Source organism: Lathamus discolor, chromosome 14 (genome assembly GCF_037157495.1).
Source record: "Lathamus discolor isolate bLatDis1 chromosome 14, bLatDis1.hap1, whole genome shotgun sequence".
Taxonomy (NCBI): Eukaryota; Metazoa; Chordata; class Aves; order Psittaciformes; family Psittacidae; genus Lathamus; species Lathamus discolor.
In genome coordinates, this window is record NC_088897.1 from 11,873,945 (window position 1) to 11,896,181 (window position 22,237).

At 39.8% G+C, this 22,237-nt stretch overlaps 1 protein-coding gene across 5 annotated transcripts in view; it reads right to left on the minus strand.

The window, feature by feature from the left end:
- Nucleotides 1-22,237, minus strand: part of NF1 (neurofibromin 1) — a 74,748-nt gene that overhangs the window by 46,511 nt on the left and 6,000 nt on the right. For 3 of the 5 annotated variants that reach the window (XM_065694218.1, XM_065694216.1, XM_065694219.1), the window contains exons 2-24: nt 20,849-20,992; nt 19,513-19,596; nt 17,078-17,268; nt 14,713-14,819; nt 14,382-14,449; nt 14,061-14,136; nt 13,402-13,559; nt 12,596-12,769; nt 12,294-12,416; nt 11,924-11,998; nt 10,659-10,790; nt 7,655-7,789; nt 6,992-7,105; nt 6,256-6,335; nt 4,842-4,965; nt 4,288-4,431; nt 3,620-3,866; nt 3,224-3,297; nt 3,026-3,109; nt 2,009-2,449; nt 1,435-1,574; nt 945-1,067; nt 456-539 (exon numbers count right to left, since the gene is read on the minus strand). In XM_065694218.1, coding sequence (XP_065550290.1) covers nt 456-539; nt 945-1,067; nt 1,435-1,574; nt 2,009-2,449; nt 3,026-3,109; nt 3,224-3,297; nt 3,620-3,866; nt 4,288-4,431; nt 4,842-4,965; nt 6,256-6,335; nt 6,992-7,105; nt 7,655-7,789; nt 10,659-10,790; nt 11,924-11,998; nt 12,294-12,416; nt 12,596-12,769; nt 13,402-13,559; nt 14,061-14,136; nt 14,382-14,449; nt 14,713-14,819; nt 17,078-17,268; nt 19,513-19,596; nt 20,849-20,992 — 3,122 coding nt within the window. Of the gene's footprint in view, nt 1-455; nt 540-944; nt 1,068-1,434; nt 1,575-2,008; nt 2,450-3,025; nt 3,110-3,223; nt 3,298-3,619; nt 3,867-4,287; nt 4,432-4,841; nt 4,966-5,320; nt 5,403-6,255; nt 6,336-6,991; nt 7,106-7,654; nt 7,790-10,658; nt 10,791-11,923; nt 11,999-12,293; nt 12,417-12,595; nt 12,770-13,401; nt 13,560-14,060; nt 14,137-14,381; nt 14,450-14,712; nt 14,820-17,077; nt 17,269-19,512; nt 19,597-20,848; nt 20,993-22,237 lie in introns of those variants that run through there. The other 2 variants (XM_065694217.1, XM_065694220.1) reach the window with 2 other exon arrangements.

Below are 22,237 nucleotides of genomic sequence, written 5' to 3' on the forward strand. Positions count from 1 at the left end.
CTGTCCATCAGGAAAATGGCTATTACATTTTGTGATACAGGTTCAAGCAATGTATCTCCTAAGGACAACAACTGCAACCCAAATTCGCCACTGAAAAAAATCCAGTTAAGTACAAATTCAACACTATTGTGTTTGATGATTTTATTCAGAGTGCATCATATGAAGATAGAGCAAAATAAAGCATTCAGTCCTAATGCTAAATCAGAAAGGATATTAAAAGGAATTAAATAAACTCAATGGTTAAACAAACAAGACAGAACCATAAAAACCTTAGTTAAGACTAGCACTAAATATAATTCTGATGCTCTCCAAAACTTATGTTTCTGGCTTTTTCTTTTCCTTCAAATTACTACCACTTCTGGCAGTCCACATGTGCCAGCTCCTCTGTGGATATGAAATGCCACCTGGAACACTGTTAGCAATGTTAGGAACAGTTTAAGTGTATTCTTTCTTACCTTGTCAAGCATTTCACATCCTCATCTGTTGCTTGATTAGATGTTCCCATAACCCAGTCTGTCAAATACTCGACCATTTTGTTCCTGTTACATACAGATACATCACTTTAGATGTGGAGGAGGTTTGGTTTTGTTTTTAAATAGCCCTTCCCTCAAACACACTCACTACTGCTGGCATCATTCTTAATTATCACAAGTTCAGTGTAAACTGAATAACCACACACTGAAGATGAACGGATTTTATTATACCAAGTAATTCCCCAGTCTGCATCACACACATTTTTACACGTGTTTAGTATCCCCACAATCAGAATAACATTTTAATGCAGCACCAGGCTTTAAATTATTCTGAAGCCAGAGACAGGGAAACCATCCCTATAGCAGGAATAGGTGAGAATGGTTTTGGTTTATTTTTTTAACCATATAACCAAACACAATTACACTTGTGCACATTACACTGTCCTAGAAGATGCATAACGCAATACCTACCTAAATTTCATTTCTTGGCAAAAGGAAAGGTCATCTCTCCTTTCCATCATTACTTCTACTAACTGACAGAGCTTAGTTTTGATTTGAATTGCATGCACCAGATTTCCAAGCACACGCACATACCTGGAGAAAAAGAAGGCAAAGAGAGTAACGAAATATTTAATGCTATTTCACACTCCAAGGCTCACACTGCTGATAAATCTCTTCAGCTACACGCTGGAACCTGCAACCTGGCTGACCCAGCAGATGTGCATAATCACCCACTAAGTGTTTGGGCTACCTTTATTTCCACCCTCCCAGAAAACCAGGCCTCGTATCAACTGAAGACAGGCAACAAATTTCATCTGGCCAAAGGAGTTTTCTGTTCGTGTAAGACTGGGCAGAAATCCACCCTTCAGCTGGTTTTTAACCACTACCACCACTGTACAGAAAGGAAACCAGGAATGCTACAGGAATTACTTTGTACAGGAAGGTGGACAGGATTTCTTACCTAACCAGGTTTAGCATCATTGTCTCAATACTAGCTTGTCCAAGGTGTTCTGAGCTCCCTTCTGTGTGATTGTCAAGCAAATTCTTCATTATAGCAATAGTTTGCTCTACAAATTGGGTGTTGGTCTCAGTTAACAAAACCTACAGAAAGAAAACGCTGGTCTTAGTTCTTTACATACACACAAAAAATAAAATAAAGGGTATTAAATATACTGCAGCATTGCAAAAATCTCATGTACAAGCATTTTCTAGTTACCTCCTAGCCAAAAGAATGCCAATGCATGTCAAGATTAAGTATGTCAATACTAGCAGCCACAATGACTCCAAGAACATTCTCACAGATTCTGTACTCAGAGTTCACTAAGAATTCAAGAATGCTTTCAATCACTCCATGTTAATCATAGCTTGGAATCACAAACACAATAATTATTAATGCATGCTGCAAAATTCAATCCCAATGCTTGCAGGTCTTTTGTACATAACACCAATAGGTTTCAGTGTCAATTCCTAAGTGAAAAACATGACAGATGCTTTTAATTAAGACACAAATGAGGAGGAATATATCAACATTTTACCTGTCCTTGAGAATCAAAAAACTTGCTGATGGTGTTCTTCAGTTTGTTAAACAGCATTGGATAAAGCGCTGGACTCAACTCCAAACCCACCAGATCTTTAATGTTAGTCCGTATCTGAAGTCCCACTTTCTCGTGGTTACAGACCATCAGAGTCAGTAACCGATCAATGAACTTGCTGACAGGAGTCTCCGTGTTTCCCTCGGTGGACACCATGGATATCATGGAGCCCTTGCGCTCATTGACCGGGCCCATGGGTGGGCTGTAGGTGGCCAGCCCTGCATTGCTGCGGTGCTGGAGGCACACTCCTCCCAGGGCACATAAGAACCCTGTCATGTTGATCCACTCCTGAAGAGAGTCTGTGTCAGACAAGTCTATGGAGCCTCCCCCACTGACATGCGACATTCGTCTCTTCACAATTGTCTTATGAAGGCTTTCAGTAACCTGAAAGAGAATGGCAGGAGATGAAATCTCTTCAATTAATTAAAACCAACAGAGAGAGATCAGAAGTTTAAAGTATTCTGTGACACATCCTGCATTTACAATTCCAGGCTTTCTGAAGATTCACATTTTACAGTTTACTGTAACAGCAGAACAGAGGTCTACACAGAGGCTTTGCTTATAAACAAGTTGACAAAGCAAGGTTGAAAGGGACTGAACGGGCTGCCTGGTCAATCCCCTGCTCTGCACCAGGATAAAGTGTGTTTAAATCATGGTAGGCAGCAGCTTGTTTAAAACCCTCCAGTGAAAGGGATATCACCATTTCTCTAGTAGTAGTCCAGAGTTTTCACTACTCAAATTTTTAAGCTCAGCCTCTACCTCCCTTACAGCAATTCAAGTCAAATTACTTCTTGGTAAGCACAGTCAATGACTGCTTACAATGGTTTTTCCGGGATACTTTCATGGAGTCTGCCTACAAAGCTCATGTTCTAGATTAAAATCCAATTCCTTAAAATAAGCAAGCTTAAAGAGTTACTGTGAATTTCTAAGGCTTGAAGCTATGGAAAAGTTCATAGTCACCTGCCCATCTTCCATTTTGGTCTTTGGATAGTTAAGGATTAGTTTTGTAGCTTGTTCCCATTTTGCGTGTGTATCCTCCCAAGCCTAAAACAAGAGGAAGATTGTGTCAAGATTTAACTTCAAGACCACTTGCAGCAACAGTATTTTCTGTTTTCAAGCAATATGCATGCAAAGACTACATCAACTCAGAAAGGTTACCTCTGTGTTGCCTGCAGTCGGATGCTCAATACGCCTCAGTAATGCCATCACTCTCTTCTGAAGAGCTGCTCTCCCTGCAAAGGGGCACAGTACATTTAACCATGATTACTAAAAACCCACCCACATCAATTATGAGATCTTTAGAAGTAATAAAAATTATTAACAGAGGAACGCATCCCCTTAACATGTTCAGAAAGGATTCTTCTTGTTACACTTTAAAATCTTGAACTCAGACAACTCAAGTTCCCTACTTTCTAGCGACTCCAATAATTAAGATATTCCAATGAAAACAGCAGCAGCAATCCAATCAAGAATCTCAACCTGTTTAAAGCTAAAACAGGAACAGCAGTCTCATTACACAGGTACAAAGGTATTTCACTGGTCCGTGACTCTTACCTGTTGACATCATATTGCTAACAGATGCGAACTCCATGAAAGTATTGTAGTTTGGCAAAAAATTATGCACGGAGACTTCATCTACCCCACATCTGATATCAGCTTCCTCACAGAGGTGCCGGAAACAGGACATTGCAACGAGCACTGCCTCGATGTCCGGGCTCCACAAGAACATGTACAAGGCGACTTCCAATTTTGTTTGGGCTTGGCGACAGATGGGAGTTCCACTGCAGCCTGCTGTGCTTTCCTTGGGAAACAGAGAAATCAGGATTTGGTAATATTGCTTATGAATATGGCACCTTGATTAAAATCCAGCCTTATCCAAACTGTTCTTTAAAACTGCTTTTATTCTAGCAGAAACAAGCAATCCTAAACAAGATCAAAGCTCTTACATGCTGCTGCACAAATAAAGTGGCTATGAACTTGCTCCTTTCATAAGGATAACCACGTACTTTGGAAAATCTATTGGAAAAGACCACCTTAAAAAACAAAATTAATACTTTTGCTCATAAGAAGATGGGCTAGAACTAGCAGCAAAACTAGGTGCGAGAAGCTTGTCTGTCAAAGGGTATACCTTATCAGATGCTAGATTTTGTGATCCTTTACAGTACTGCACACAGGTTTTCCTCCCCAAGTTTTAAAAAGAATTATTATCATATCTTACTTACCATGGAAGAATTCCCTTTCCCTTTCCTGAGGGTAGCTCCTGGAGTACAGCGTATCATCTCTTCATGGTCAAGAGAAATTTGACTAGTTCCACCTCCAGAGACATCGTAAAGGAAGAGGAAGTGGCAGGAACTCCTGTCTGACTGCTGTGAAGAGAGGGAAGAAAACAATAAATCAACATAGTTTTTCAATGGATTTCGGGAAGGAAAAGCTCTTCACCATTTACACAGTACTTTTAACACTGGTGCTCTCACGGATTTATAAAGTTACCCATATTAATGTATCTCAGAATGATATTTCCCCCTAAGAAATTATCTGGAGAGTTGCCTTCAAAAAACATCACCTTGAGGTAAGCACAAAATGATGCCTTTGCCTCCTGAAAGCCCTACAGGCTTCTTGGGCTTACTCTACACAACACATGTTAACATAATGATAATTTAGATGTAATTCAGTCTGAAGAAGCCAAGCTCAGAAGTATTGTACATTTGATTCTATACATTCTATATCTGATCAGAAAAGCAGGAACTGAGACAGACAAATGTTACCATTTCCTTACTTTGTTTTTTAGAAGGAATTTGTTCCTACAGATGAGAATCTCTCGCAGCCATTTGAGGATTTCTGTACTGCTCAGCATCTGATGACTAGTTAGCTTCTTGCAGATATAAAAAAGCATTTGTGAACTGCAGCAAAATGAAATTCAGCATTAGCTTTATAATCTAGCAACAACATTTGAAGATATTATAACATTTTACACAGAAATAGGCAATTAGCACAAATATCCTATACGTATACTAGCATCATCTTTTACAATGTATAACAGATAGAAGATAGGTGTGTAGTTTAAATGAGAAGCTCCCCTGTGACCCTTCCCACCGCCCAGCTGCCTCTCCAGCTCCCTAGAGGAAGTTAAGCAATTTGGGTACTTGTTAGAAGTCCGGACTCCAGGGCTGCCGCTTCGGAATCCTCCATTTATCCCCAGAACAGATACAGCACAGACAGTGGCAGTACAAGTTTACCTACACTGCTCTGACAACGTGTCTCAACTCTGTTCTGGAAGGAACACATCTAGGGATGTTCCTTCTTCATATCCATTCAGGCCTCACACTCTCTGTTAAAACTGCCAAAGGGTCCAAATTAGTGTCAATTTTAATGGGTGTTTCCCCCAGCCCGAGCAGCACAAACTCATTCCTACTGCTAGGAATTAGTGTCATGAGTTCTAGTTATTGCCCATCTACACAGGGCTCAGCCCCAAACCTATCCCGTAACAAGCCCCTTGAGCCACACTCAGCAGTCATGCAGGCCATTTGCTGATGCTGTAAGAGTTCCTCCTAGGCTGCTGCTCCCTTTCTTCTAACTCAAACATCAGTACCAACCAGATTAGATCACCAAATTATTATTAATTATTCAGCTCATGCAATTCTTAGCATTCTGAGCTTACAGATTCCTATTTTAGAACTTAAATTTCCCTTAACATTCCCCAAGAAATAACTGCAATAGCTGCAGTGAAGTTATAAAAAGTTCTTTAAATACAAAGGAAAGACAAATGGAGATCTCAGGTCAGGGCAAGCTACTACCTTCTTTAGGTGAGGGCTTCAGAGTCAAGATCAGCAAATACACACTTACAGAACCAGCACAAACTCCTTCAGTCCCCCAAGAATAAAACAGAATTTAAACAGGTAGTAAACACTTCAATGAGGGGGGAAAGTCTCTGACTTTCCAAACTAACGATCGTTTGGGCACCTTAACATCAGGCTGAAGGGTCATTCTGTAAACCAGCAGAATGTTTCCTCTTTCGTTTCTGTTAGAGTCATATAGCATAAGCAAGATACTTTTCCACGAATACACATAACAATTTTGACTGCAGATTCATGCTTATGTTGCAGAGCTTTCCCAAAACACTCACAGCTATTTCAAAAGAGAAGACAAATCAAACCAGCCATTCTCTCCTTTACAGAAGTTAAGCTACATACCTAATTTCCCAGAATGTCTCTATAGGTGCATCAGGATTCCACAAGTCGATGCTGTCTAACTGGTGAAGAACTAGCAAGGCCTTAATTCAAAACAAAGTAGAGCTTCACTTAAAAGGCAGAGATTTACCTTAAAGAAACCTTTTACAGAATCAAGACTGAACAGTACACTGAAATCAAATTACATAATGGCAGGAACTTTTCCATCTCTAAGCTCCTGTAAATGACTGTCAGGATGTTACTACCCAACATGAACTCCTACAGAGACTTTCACACTGAAGAGGATTATTCTTATACAAGAAATATTCTTGAATTCTACCATTAAACTATCAAGAATATGTACTTCATGTATCGATAGGTAATAGAATATTGACACCATTTATGGCAATTCTTGTTGAGGGAAGGTTAAACAAAAAAGCCTTAATCACTTACTAAAATTCAACTATTTATATAAAGCTTTAATAGCATGTAGGTATAGTTAACCCTTTTTTCAGTCTACCTCTGAAAACCTAAAGCATGAAAGATGTCAATGCAGCACAGATACTATAATGCATTTTTTAGAATAGGAATCTGAAGACAGCAGGATAATGCAGCTGGCACCTCCTGGAAGACTTCTAGCACAGGAGGCATTTAGAAAAGTCTCAATAGAGACCAAACTCCAAAACACAGGACTTCAGAGCTTCTGCAAAAGCCTTGATCTGCCTGTGATCTGTCTGGCACAGAGGACATGCTCCCTTACCTCCATGGCTTCTTGTGCGATATCTGGCATGCTGGACTGCGGAACGAGTTGCACGAGGCCTGTAATTAACTCGGCCGTGCTCCCCTGTGTCTCAGGCCCTTGCTTCCTTGGATTCTAACAGCAACAGGGAAAGAAAATTTAAGCTGTAAAACTTCTTACTGACCAATCATGTTACTTTGAATGTAAAACACCAATCACTACAGCGGCATTCCTGTGATGAACCAGGCGGATTTCTGGATCTTTCAGTGACTATGTCAGTTTTAAGCTGTAATACCCTGTGCACATCAGATCTTTGACACAACTGAAATATTTAAAAATTAAAAAATAAATAGACTTGAGGAAAGTGGGAGATCGAAGACCACATCTGTCCTTCTACGCAGTGAAATGATGACTTGTTTTCCCCCAACCCTTATTTTAGCTTTCTTCTATTCCTCTCTCATCCTGCCCCCCTCCAGGGTTCGAGCTTTATGCTCCCTTTCCTTGTGCTGCAACTCTTTACAGTTTCTTTTTACTTTTACCTTTTTCCTTTCAAAGAAGCATTAAAACCCAAGAAAAGAATGAGTAGGAAAGTATCCTAAGTGCTAGGTTTGTGGTTTTAGTTTGTATTTATTCAGTAGATTCAAAAGTAAATTTTCCTATGGATGAGTAGTACAATATACTTACACACAGCAACAGCTTTGGATCAGCATGGATCAGCTTTACCAAGGATAACAGCAAGAACTTGTAGCTTCTGGTTTCCAGATCAGTAGGTTTTTCTTTAAATTTAAGGCTTGTCATTTTCTCCTTAAATGTAAGACTCTGACAGAAGGAAAACCACAGTCACTGTCAGTAAGGCAGGCTACACAGTAGTTGTAATGAAACATCTTATAAGTGTATTGCTTTTATAATCCATAATCCATTAAGAACTTTGAAAGTATCTAAAATTCACTCCAGTATAGTCACACAGCTTTCTCCTTAAAAATCCCCTTTTACATCTGCATACTCTATCTCTTTAGTGTCTTTACAGTTTCCTTCCAAATTGTTCTAGTGAGCTGCATGTGGGCATAATAAAAGTTTATGCATAAGACGAACTGTGGCCAAAGAAAAATGAATAAAAGGACCAAAAATATTTACAGGGATTTTCTCTGGTGTAAGAAAGAAATAAAAGTAAATGTTTCCAGGTGAGTTTGAACACATGGGAGGGCAGGGAACTCTCTTCCAAAGGCAAAATATTCTCTACATATTCTGTCATCATCAGTCTGAATTTTAGTATTTTCATCTCTGCGACCTCTGAAAAATGAGCCTTTTGGTTCTCACAAGGTAGGCAGTGCATTGCTTCAGTGAAATAAATCTAGCTTCATCTGAAAGAGCAGTGAACTACTTCTGTACAACTTCCTTCTCCTTTGTGAAATGAAGGACAATTGGAGAGGCAAGGTATGCACTGAGATTTCACATCAGGTATTCTGGTTTGACTCCAAGATGAACCATATCATGTTCTATTACTGCTGTATGGCAAGAGACTGCTCTTCCTTCATCCCAACCAAAAAATAACTTGGATACATGCTGAACTCTGAGAAACACTATATATGTATGTGTGTGCGCCTGTACACATATACACACATATAAATACATATATTAAAAAGGTGAACTTGTGTTGAGTGATCCCCAGTATGTCCAAAATCAAAAGAATTTCATCTCTTCAATTACTTTACAGAATTTGTATTTTCATTAATTTCAATCTTATACCAGGAGGGATTAAACTTGTATTTTTGCTTATCAGTACCAAAATAGTTACAGGACAGTAACCTGGACAAATAAATCGCTGTTGTGGATATTCACCACAAGAGAGGATATAAGGCTCTTCAGACACTCAGCTTTTTAAACTATCCTGTGTAGTTTATAGTTTGTGAAGCTCGAACAGTAACTGGTTTTTTATTTTCATTGAACTTTACAAATTTTGAACAAAAAACCCCCACCCAAATTAACTGGAAATAACCCTCCCGGTGACTAAAGAGATATGACGTTGTATAACTCAATCCTACAGGAGATTAGAACCTCATTATGATAGAACTATTATGATAGTTACTGTGAAAATACACAGAAAATCTATCACACAAAAAGCATCCAATCAAGAAACTGGTTCCACACTGGTTAAGTCAACTAATTCTCTCCTAAAGTTTAGTGTGTTACAGTGAAGGGAGTTCTGAGAAGAGGCACGTGGCAAAAGAAGCCAACTTGTTTCTGTGAAGCAATTTATTTACTTCACACAATCAAAACTAAAGCCTATGCTAAACAAAGACAGGGACATGACTGCTCTCTGCAGGTACAGCAAGGGGGGTAGACACCAATCTGAAGCTAACAGGCAACACTGGAACAAGAACAACGGGGACAAGTTAGACATAAATAAGTTTAGGCTGGAAATTAGAAATGGCTCTAACCACCAGAGCGGGGAGATTCTGGAAGAGCATCGTGATGGAAAAGGGGGCAGAAAGAAAAGACCAGAACCAAGTAAAGGCTGTTACTGTCAGGAAGGACCTCAGCTGGTTGTGCAAGGGATCACCCTGCAGTTGCCAGGGGCAGTGCTGGGATCTCCTCCCATCCTATGTTCTTGTGTAAACCACACTACCTTCTGTCCCCAGATGAAGTGAGGTGACTGCAGTGGTAACTATGCACAGAAAAGTCAGAGCAAGGGAGGGCTTTTCTGCGGTAGTTACAATGGGTCATACTTACAGCAACAGAGGCCCACTGCCATGCAAAACAGTGACTGGTTGGCATCTGACCATGTGAGCGACAGCAGGCAATAAGAACGGAAAATAAGAAGCAGAAGACAAAGCACCACCAATCAATGTCCGAGTTGCCATTACAAAACCCCTGCTATTTTCTCAACAGATGAATACAGACATGTAAAAAGCAAGTTAAACATGTTGTAGCTTTCAACTAAAGGTATTTTGATCATTTGCTTTCATTTGAGAAGCCCAATAGGAGTATTTTCATTTGTAACATTTTAGGCCTTTTAAAACAACAAAGTTCCCTTACTACATCCAAAGTCCTAAGTGGGAACTGAAGAAGAAAGGCCACACAGCTGCATGTGAACTTACTAAAAAATTTGGATGAGCTACAAATTTGCATTTACCAAGGATATTTTTCCAAGTCTAGCAAGAATATTGACTTTATTTCATAATGTCTGAAAAATCTTTCACTTTGATGGTGTCACCAAGACCAAACAGTCAATTTGCTCAACAGAAAGCAAGAGAAATGAAAGTGATACTCATGTCAATCGTGGGAAAAGCATTGCAGTTTTCAGACATTATCTTCACATACAGAATGCTTTTGTTTTCAGATTAAACAAGAATGGACATATTACCTAGCTATTCACACAGCAAGAAAGCTTAAAATGAACACTTAGCCACAGAGGACAGTTACAGAAGAAATACTTCTATGTTGCCCATTTAAAAGCAGCATGAAAACTGAGAAACATACATCACTAACTGACCAAAACCAGTTAGTCAATACACCAAGGCCTGCAAGGTTTACAGAGCATGTATGGCTCTCTGTTGCTTTTTGGATCGCAATGTTCTTCCCCCCCTCTAGTTTCCAGTCTAAAGTTAATGGATAAAAAAGCTGGAATGGGATGGAGACACAGGAAAACCGAGGGGCTGTGTTTGCAGAGCTCCTTTGGAAGCCTTACCGGAGTCATGCGAATGGCCGGGTGGGCCCCGCAGCCCTGGATTGCCTTGTGAAGGGTCTCGCTGAACATGCTGCGCAGCTCCATGGAGTGGCAGTACACAGCGTCGATCCTCGGCCACCAGTCCAGCGCCGACTGCAACCACAACACAGCAATGTTCAAACTGGCAATGCGGGACTTGGATTATCATTCATTTCAGACCTCCAAAGGTTACAAAAGCTGTGGTGTAACCAAACTTCATATATGAGTATTTTACACTGCATCACCCACACCTTAATCTTGTATTCTCAGCATGAAACTTGTATGATTTAAAACGTTACTGATTTAAACATGTAATAGAAGCAAGACTTCCAACTCAGCTGCTCACTATGTTACTCTTTCTGAGCAAGCACAAACTCTGTACCCACAAATGCAGGCAGCCATTGGGGATTTCAGGATACTGAGTGCTCCTATGTAATACTTCAAAACAAACAATGTGCACTAAATTCACTGTGATACACTGAACAAAATGGAAAATTGGTATCTGAAGTACTTGCTAATATCTGAAAAGCTGTATTGCACCACCACATCTACAGGAACATTTTCTCCCCCATTTGCTAAAGTGCCTAATACTGTTTCTTCTGAAGTATAGCTTTTTCATTATGTTGTTGGGATAAATGAAATAGAACGTGTTTTGTAAGTTAAGTCAGGCTGGCTGCTCGACATTGACTACTTTCATACAGAACAGAATAAAAATTAAAGTGCTATTTTAGTGACTTAAAGCACATTAACAAACTGAAGGTGAGCAACTGCACAAAACTTTTGAACTACTTTTGGTATTCAGCGTTTACTACAAATATCACACTCTTTCAATTCATACTGGATCAAATCCCTGAACGAAACCATGAGGGCAGCTCTTCCCTCAGGTTCTCATGTCAATATGCTAGAAGTGGTGTAACTCTGAATGTCCTGAGAGTGTTTTTCATGCATCAATTAAGCTACCTACTATAAAACCAGAAAACATAAAGATTCCTTTGTCATCCTACATTAGAGGGTATCAAAGCGTATCTGTGCTGAAATGTTACACTGGAACACAAGCTCTTAAACTGGGAACCCAACTGGTGGACAGCATGAACAGAGATTTGTATGTCCTTCCTTACTAGCAACCAACTCCTGCTGCATGGATTCTGGCTACAGAATTTGGTGTACTATTCAAACTGTATTAATAAGCAGATGCTGATGTGAAGAGAAATTACAGATTGGGCTGATGAAATACTTTCAGAACTCACATTTGTGATGATTCTGTGGAGTGAATTTACCAGCACATAATGAAATGTTGATGGGGAATTCTGTGCCAGGCAGATCTACAATAAAAACACATAAAAGCTACTTAGGAACATCTTTGCCTTTGCCATCTTTCTTATCACACTGAACAACAGAGTGGAGCCTTTTTATTAAATTGACAAAGCTGTCAAATCTAAACAAGAGAAAGGAAATCAGCTAAGGACAGTTATAAAAACATGCAGGGATTTATTACTAAGATATATTTACACAGTTGAACTCATTCGTGAGCTTCCAGCTGCTGTTAGCGTATCTTTCATAACTGACAGGTCATCAACAGTATGTGGAGAATGACTTATCAGTAGGCAGCGTTCTCACCTTAAAGTGTTGGTTATTATGAGGGTTTATGCGGAAACAGGAAACCAAGCAGTCAATCATAAGGTCTACATCTGCATTTTGATTGCCTCTTGAAAAAGGTTTGCTTGGATTAAACAGCAAATTCTGTGTGTTCAAAAAAAATAGAAATGTATAAATCAGACACCAAGATTATCCACGTCTACTGTCAATACAACATTTTCCACTTCCACCCACTATGGTATTCAATTAAGGAGAAATGTAAAGTATTTCAGTATCTTAAAATTCAGATTTCTTCCTTGCAAATACGAAACAGACAGTTTTACCTTAAGATCTACCACCATGGACTGCACTAGTAGGAAGATGACGGAATTATCTTCCCAGTTGATGTAGGTAGAAGCTTTGCACAGTTTGACACAAGCAATAGCAGCACTTTCAGTCAGCTGTCTGCTCCCACCGTGGCCTGCAAGTGCCTTCCTGAGATTGTCCAGGAACAGTTTCTGCACAATTCAAACCAGGAATAGTTATAGCCAGAGCTCTGGTAATCTGTGGTCAGGGTTTTTAGATCCTTAAATATTAAAACCAAACAACACTTTGTATTCTCATCAGAAATCATGGATATTGGGACTGCAAAAACCAACTTGATGCAGCATTCTGGAGAAACGTTATGATTATTAAAGTTCGTTATGATCTAGGGCAATGAGAATGGTACAAAGATAAATGGTTGTTTACTCTAAACCATCATGTTTGCAGCCTCATCTAATTCAACATCTGCCACAGGTGCTGCTATTAGGGAGCACCCAGTACACACACTGCAGACATCCAGGGCAGTACCACACTGGCCAGCTAGAAGCAATGCTACCAGGGGAAAAATCACATCACTGGGATTTAAACCTCCAAGGAGATGTAAAAGTTCTGATGTAACACTGTTTGGGACACACTATCTGTATGAAGTATTGACAGTGACAGAACATATGTAGGTGAGAACTTAAAAAGGGTGCATGAATTTACATATGGAATTGTAATGTGCTTTTTAGGCAGTGAAGACAAAATACACCTGAAATACAGAACAAGCAAAACCAAGCATCCTCTAGGAATCAGAACCCCAATTCAGATACTTTTCTTCTCTTACCTTGTTCATTTTAGTTTCTTCCACCACGTCCTTTGCTATATCTTGGATTATCTCTGGACACAGGACCAGGAGTATGATTTGCAGTGGCCAAACTGCTGCTTTACGTTTTGTGCTTTCAGCAAAGCCATCCACTAAGTCAAACAACTTCTCTGCACAATCTGCAGAAAATACAAGCCCAAGTTCAATACCAATTTTAATGATGAAAAGGTAAACAATAGGTATAAAAGGGCAGAGTGATAGCTCCAGCTACACAGAAGTTCTGGTTTGCACATTACTGGCACGCTCCTGGGGGCAAAATGGTCTCAACCCAGTTAAAGACATGGTTTCCCTGAAAATGTAAGTTTTCCTCTCTTTTTGCCTCGAGACAAATGAAGGTGATGGTCTCTAAGGTTTTTCATGTATCAAGATGAAAACATGTATTTCAAGAGTTTCCACGTTTTAGGTTTTATTTCTTTGTGCTGTGAACCACAAAATGAATCACTTTTTAATTAAAAGGTGAGTCAAGAGAGACAAGAGATAATGATAAACCCCTGCCTGCCCTTGGAAGGGTTGACACAAATTTGGGGTTATTCTTATTTGTAGGCTGCACATGAAGCAGAGAGGGACAAAAATGCAAGGGAATGTGTCTTTGTAACAGTATATCATTGGTTATGCCTTACCAGCCATATCAGTCTGAGGTGTTTGATACAGCTTTGTGAATTCATCAGGATAGTTTTCCACCCAGTTCCAAAACGCCTGCAAATAATGAAAAACATCTTTACATTCCAGAGCTTACAAATATTTCCTCTGAATTATGTATTCAAATGAAGCAAGATTTTCTTCTTACTTCTAATCACTCAACATCTCTTGCAGAACATATATGCATCGAAGGGATGCACCGACTTACACTTCATCGTAAATTACTGAATTGCAACTACTCCTTAATTAGAGCAAGTCTGCAAATAAGCAATGAAACAGAAGACAAACATGAAAATACTCACCTTTTCAAGACTGTTGATAACAGCCAATTGAGCTACTTTCTTAAGGGCTTTAAACTTGAATACTGTCTCTGTAAAGGTAAAACATTTCTGCATTTAGAAAAGATACCTGGTTCTAAAAAGCAACACAGATTATAAAAGACATCTGAAGTGCAAGGCAGTTTTTAAACCAATGTGTTTCTGTGACTTAAATATTCTAAAAATATATTGGTAAATATGTGACTATTTGGATTAAACCACAGCAATAAAAAGTTACACAGATCAATAGCATTGTGTCGGCTCTAACTAGCCATATTCAGGTAACAGTATTTCAAAACACAGGCTCAAATCATACCTTGCAAGAGTCGCTTTAGTTTGGAACAATCCACACTGATGTACTGTAAAAGTTCAATATCATGAACATCAGCATTATCTTCTGAACAAACAGTCAGTTCCTGTAATCTAAAAATATGCAAAGTAAACTAACTTCTCAATGGGATTATGTCAGAGAGGTATGAACACATGCCTATGGTTGTACACATCGGAACAGCAGGGGAGGGTTATCTGATCTCCTCAGATAAACTTTTCCAGGTTTAGAAATGCAAGATGGAGCTTGAATGATTAAGAGTTAACATTTTATCTTGCTCCATCCTCATACCGAAATGGATCTAGAAATACCAGTGATGAGTCTTACAGGATACCAACACCATCTGGTGACAGTCTGTTTATGCCCAAGAGTTGCCTAAATCCTTCTGTTATCTACCATACTGTAGCAGTAATCTTGTCATCTTTCCAACTAAATATTAAATTTGTGGAATCGTGACACCTTCAGACTACTGCTCCTTAACAGCAAGTCTTGCCCCAGGTCATTTCTCAAGACTAAAGCAGTGACTGATGGTACTTAACATCACTGAGCTACAACCACCCCTTGTAAGCTAAAGAAAGGCCACGTTTTTTCTGGTCTGATTAAAGAGGACCAAGTTTAATCACACCAGTTTAAACGGAACAGCATCTTTTCACGCTTTTGCATCCGAAGATTTACTAAACATCTCATCAGATACTAAGCCACTAATAACTAAATCATATGTTCTCACAAACTAAAGACTGCCATGTCTTGTTCCAAAGCTACAGATGTGTTTTAGACACGGAATGTGATTTCTAGTACTACACACAAAAGCAGTTCTTCATTTCTTCAACTTAACAGCCCTCGCTGGGAATGGGAAGGTCCCCAGTGCTGTGCTTTTCATGCCAAAAATCCCCCAGCTGCTGTACAAGGCCTAGAAATATGCCTAAACAGGAAGCACAGGTCAAAAGATCAGCAATGCTAACTGTCGGCAAGCTGACCCCTGTGGAGATCAGCAACAACTGGTCAAATATTTAACTGTTCATGTACAAGCCATGTGAAGCGAAAAACAGGTTAGGGAAAAAGCACTGTGTGCCAGCTCAGGGGGATGGCAGGAAGGGATATGGAGCTTGAGAACTAAACCATGCTACAGACATGTGAATAAATATAGATCCATGGACCAGATTCAAAGACTGTCAAAAGACTTCAACTGAAAAATACTTCCTATAAAAGGAGCAAAAGAAATTGTTTCCATTTCCATAAGCAACAAAACATAATCAACCTATTGAGTAAAACCACATCCTCCATCCTAGCTGCCAAGTCCATGTTCTTGAAGCAGAAGTTATTATAGCTCTGCAAAAGCTTTAAAAATACTTAAAATTTAAAATTATTAAATAATTTTAGACTGATTTCTAAAATGCAAGTGTTTTCCAGCATGTGGGAAGGAACTGTTCTTCCATTAGAAGGAATATATAAATCTTTGTGTCGATTAAATTGGCACACTCATTGCTATGGGACCACATGAGGCTGCTCAAGCTCCCCTCCTAGCAAAGCAAGGGTGATGTTAGTTGTGACAACATGTGCCTGGAGCTAAGCTGCCTCAAGCATCCTTCAAAAAACATCTAAGTATTTCAGTAACAAAAAGCTTAATGCACGACTCCAGTGGATTGGCAAATGCTGAAGCATCAGAAGGATGTGGAACAAGGCAAACAGAGCAAAGAATAGATGGAAATTTTGGGCCTGCCTCTCTTCTCACTTAGCAAAGACAGTTATTTTTACAGTCACTGTGCTGTGAAACTCAAGTCAGGCAGAAGACAAATGGGTCTTTTCCAACAACTAACAAACTGCCCAGCTGTTTTGTCCCCTTCAGGCCTAAGACAGATTTGACATAAAAGCCTTCAGGCAGGAAAAATTCAGAAGGAAAACAGCCCTGGGGCTGCAATCGAGCTGCAGACAAGCTGAAATTGTGCATTCTAAATTCACAGGCAAATGTATGCAACCCGTCATCTTCAGCAGCCTTTGTTTTCCAAAACACCTTGCAAGAACTTATTCGGCAGAGTTACCGTTATTTTCAGTCTACAACAGCGTTTGACACGTACTTATGAAAGCAAACTGAAAACGCAGTAAATGCAGCTCACAGAAACTCTGCTGGCAGTGACCTAGGATGGGTATGAAACAGGTTCATTTGGGAACCAGAAACTCAAGTGAAGTTTTGAGAGGTAGTTTCACTTAGGAACTAAGGAACCATCTTGTTTAATATCATTTAAACAGTTAGCTTTTCTGAACTTAGGAAGACTACACCTCATGATGGATGTTCTACACACCACTACGTAGTAGGTCTTTTAACACACTATGTCAGGCTACTGAGAACACCTACCTGGTGGAAATGCGGCTGAACACAGCATTGAAGTTATTGCAGCTCAGAGAAAAAAGAACCCCAGAGGCCGAATTCCGCAGCTCAGCTGCGTGCTGGTTCCCTTCACGGTAGGTGTGGATGAAGTGGCAGATTTCTGGCAGCAACTGTTTCACCAGCATAGTCTCGTCTAGTCGCATGGTATCCTTTGGTTGCTAAAAATAAACATGCAGTATTGCATGAAATTCCGGTTTGGAGGCAAAAAAACACAGAGCATCTGCCACTGGTAAGTAGGCACAGGACCTGAATCTAAGCTTCTAACTGCCTGAAGGCTAACCCTGGCCATAGTGTACGTAGTCCACACAGAACAGGCTTCTTTCCATTTGAATAGTAACTCATGTCATTCAAACCATCTTACACTTTCAGCTAAGTCTCCAAAATATATAGGACACTGGGTTAATCAATGTTATCAAGGACCAAGCAAAAGATCAAACTAGTTTTTGAAGCAAAGCATCTTTATCCCTGTTGATCTGTGTAAAGTATTAGCAGTAGAGCATTAACTATCTTGGTTTGGAATGGAAGCTCAAAGAGCAAAGACCCACCCTTACCTCTCTGTTGGGTAGGACTTGAATCACTGTATTTTGACAGCAAGTATTTTATATTAAAAAAGTGAGCTGAAAAAGATGTTCTCCCTTTCTCTTGCCTGAGATTGCTCTACACGAGTCAAAAATGGCTTAACTTTCCTGCAACAGAAACATCTCATTTTTGCCAGTTTGCACAGTATGAGACATAAGGAAACTATTTACAAAAGAATTCAAAGTGAAACTTTGCTCTACTAAAAGCAAGTTTTAACAGAGGGTCAGCATTAAAGCTTTCTAAAATTCTACCAATGAATTTACCATAGGGAATTGGGAAGTTTCAGAGACTCCCACTTAGTTGACCTGAGTCCTGTTGCCATGAGAACTTGATGAAACATTGAGCAAGAACAGGGAGCAAGAAATACGGCTGAAGATAGCGCAGAACACAACGCTCTTTGTATAGAACTTTGGCTCAAGTCTTATTAAAAATACACTGGCTCAACTCGCTCTCATTTAAATTGACAAAGCAAGAAGTATTCAGCGCAATTTTAGGCTGTTCAAATATCATCACCAGGAAAAACCCACTAACATTTCAAACAACATGCATGTAAGGAATAGTTTAAAAGAATTAACTTCTGAAGTTAAAGCACCTTTTCCAACTCTCTGAACCAAAGACAAACGCCAAGAAGCAACATTTATCTCAGCTGCACAAGCTGAAAATTATTCTGGAAAAGGTATTTACCTGGCTCTTGTGTGATTTTAGAAGAATCCACAATTATTCAGCCTGTTTTAGTACTGTAATGCAGGATACGCTGCTTGACAAAGCTAACCATAGTAAAGTCAATACTTTATAAAGAAAGAACTTCAGAAACTGTTGCAGGGAAGCAGCAAAGAGTTTAGCTGATTCCATGACATTCCTCCAGGAACACAGCTTTCAAAAAGAAGTTCCTTTCTCGCTAAAGGAATAAACCACTGCAAACCTTGCTCACTGTGAAGTTTGGCTTTGCAATTACACAGCTTCGCACAGTAAGCTGCAGAACCTTTTACATCCCAAAGGTAACAGAAACTGCCTTGCAGCACAGCTCTGACTGGAAAGCTCAGGACTGGACTCCCAGTGGAAGTCTGGACATGGTGAACTAATGCAATCTAGGAAACACCTGCAAAAGTAATCTTTCGAATAGCGATAGCAAAGTCTCTGCTGTATATAGCAGCTCATGACGAATTACTTCAAAAAATGAAAGTTTTAAGAAATGTAAGGAAAAAATCACCACTGTACACAGAAAACAGATACTTGAACTGAATTATCTGCTACTTTTAACATGATTTACTCTCCGGTTACTTTTTCTGTTTAAATTGTTTAAAACTGTTTAAGACAAAAACGTGTTGATGCATCTACTTAAAAAATAGTGAGCAGGACATGCCACAAGCATTCAAAACTTAAAAAAACCTAGCGAAGCTTCACAGCCGCATCTCATTCTCCATTTGGGTTGTGGCTTCTCTTTCTCCAGTCCACACATGTCTCTGAGTATGGCTGTGTTCTTGTTAACAAGTTATGAAAAGAGAAACATTATTTGTAGCTCCATAAATCAGCTGAGTAGTGGGAAGGGCAAATTCAAAAGTTTATTTGAATCTTTTTAGCTGAAAAACCCCCACTGATTTTAGGCAGGAAAAAAGCACCCCTAAATCCTTCATTTCTCAGTTATATCAAGTGATTGCAGTTACAGGAAGGTTTAGAATTTTCTAAATGGCATTAATCCTACTTTGCTCTAAACAGATGAGTTTTAACTTTAGCACTAGTAGTAACAGATACACAAGCATTCGACTTGTGCGCTCTAACTCACTTGATTCCAACTTAGCGGTGGCTTGTGCAAGCCTACTCACCCCTGCCAGACATTTTTCCAGTGTATCCAAGATAATCAGCTGAGATAGATACAAATTCTTTTCAGCAGTTTCTCCAAATATTCTCTAGAAGCAGAAAGGACAAAGATTCATCTGAGACACAGAAATTTGACTTGTAACGCATTAATGCAGCAAAGTGGCACGGAAGTTATGGCTCCTTTACAGCTCTGGGTTTCAGCTTAGAAACAAAGCCAATGAAAATCGGGTTAAAATAGGAATTAAAACATTATTGCTGAAGAAATACCTTCGGCCAGTCTGCAATGCCAAGTCTAACAAGGAACAGTTACCACAAAGCACAACTGGAGGTGCGCTGCAGCCCCTTACCTCCATCAGGCCTGTCATGTACTCAGAAATGAAGGTTATACCTTTCCAGAACCTATTTTGGTATCAGTTACTGCTGACTCTTTCCCACTTACCTATTTCATTGCCAACATCTTAATAGAACTGATGTCACAACAAATCCGTACTGACAAGCTTATTAGAGTGTTGCAGAAGTTAGCACAGACCACAGGACCAAACACAGGAGAGGCTCCAAAGAGACCCCACGCTTCAGACGCAGGAGGAAGGCAGAGTGCCATTGGGTGTTGAAGCCAGCACCCAGTTTTACTGCCAACAGTAGCAACTAGTTCCAGCAATAGTAAGACAGCAAAATAAAGCAGAAAAGATTTCACCAAAAATAGGCCTACACATGGGACACGTGTAGAAGTCACCCAAAGGAAGTTGTATTTTAAACCATTGGAGAGGTTACCTCAACTGCAGCAGAGTGCAAACCCTCTGTGTGCTAAACTAAGACCATGCTGACAGTCTGCTGGTCTCTCTTGTTTCAGCTACAGAAATCCTTCCAAAATGTTGCCAATTCATACAGTAGCTCCATCCATCAAACACAAAAAATGTTCAGTCTTGCAACTCAGTGCAAAGCAAATGTTGACTTTTTTTATTGGCATTCTTAGCTAGGTCTTTCCTCTGAAAATCTATATATCACAAACAGAAACTTGTTTTAACTGCATAGTTCTCATTTATCAATCATCTTACACATCAACACATTCCTTCGTGCCTATGGAGTTTATTTAACACAAATTCTCTCTCAAACTTTAAGCAGCCCAAAATCCCCATCAGCAGGACTATCTATTTTCAGACTTTATCAATCCTTTGTAGTGCTTTACCACATCTCTACACAGCTGACATCCAGAAGAGCTTGCTGCAAACTCTCCTACTAAAGCCATAAAAAACAGTACTGCTATAGTATGGCCAGTTCTGTTACCTGCTTTGGAGATCCCACATGATCCCTAACCCAACAATCCAAAATTAGAAAACTTACCATGTTATTAACATTTTTTAAGATATTGGTGAGACCACTGATGACCAGGGAAAACTTGTACTTGGAAATGTTTATGAGACATTCCTTGTTGTGCTCCGTACTGACTTTGGTGTGGGTATTTTGCTGGCCAGCCTTTATAGGAAGCTGCAAGAAGAGGAAAGTATTGTCAGCTTTTCTACATGGAAATCTGCATCTTTAAAGATAGGTTAAAGATTCTGAATCACCTGAAAAACTTTCTACAAGAGACAACTACAAACACATTGGTTATTTCATTTTCTCTACATTCGACTTTCTTTTAGTTCTCTATAAAACAAAATACTGAAGTTCACCTATTCCTTTATCTGAATGGAAACTAAATCTCTATTTTGTGATAAATTTTCCACAAACCAAATGTCAAAACCATCAAAAGGAGCAGAAAAACCTAAGATAGGATTCTGAGAAGAAAAGTCTCTTTATTTCAACAACTGGCTGTTAAATACCAAAAATCTTCACAAGGTCGATAGCTGCAAGGAAAAAATCTGCCTCTTGAAACGTGACAGGAGGCAAAGCCACAGCAGCTCACCCAGCAGGCGAGCTGGAACATGGGAACAGTGGTTCCACGCGTGTCCTCCTCTCTCTCATAGACAGAACCAACCAAGAGGTACAACTGAGTCCCTGGAGGAGCCACCACCAACAGCCTCTGCAGGACATGGGTTACTGGGGGGTCCCACAAACATCCCCACCAGCCAGGCAACAAGGTGTCAGCCTCAAACATGCTCTGAGCACCCAGGAGCCAACCACAGCTTGTGAGCCCTGTGCTGATGCATTGGTTCCCATTCAGATAAGGTTCAGAGTGACTGCACAAACCCAAGATGCTTCTCCTTCTGTGTGAATACTGGGCACTTCGTTTCATGCCATACCCAGACTCTACAAGAGTCACAAGCAAGTCACCTCCCAGGCTCACACTCACCTTCCCTGTGTGCTCCCCACCAGCAGTGGCCCCTCATGAACATGAAAATGTGAGGAATGGAGCTCCAGAAACTCTACTGATTTTTTAAAGCAAACAAAGGGAACTACAAAGGAATCACTATCATCACCTCTTTTTATAATTCACATATGCCATTTGTATTCCAATACATGACCTAGGAATTCACTGCCTATAGAAACTTGAATTGCTACTACATGTTTTGACCAATTTTAACTAGAATTCTTGATAAATGTGGATTCTGCAAGACACCGACAGCTTGGTGTGAGTGCCACGATGTAGTATTTTTGCATTAGAAAGGGTATCTTCAACAAAAACTTAAACACAGAGAGGTTAAAAGAAGGATTCCAAGGAGCTACAATCAGCTTTAGAGCTGGAAAGTGCCTAAAGATCAACCTGCCAGGCTGGGTCTCTGCAGACTTGGT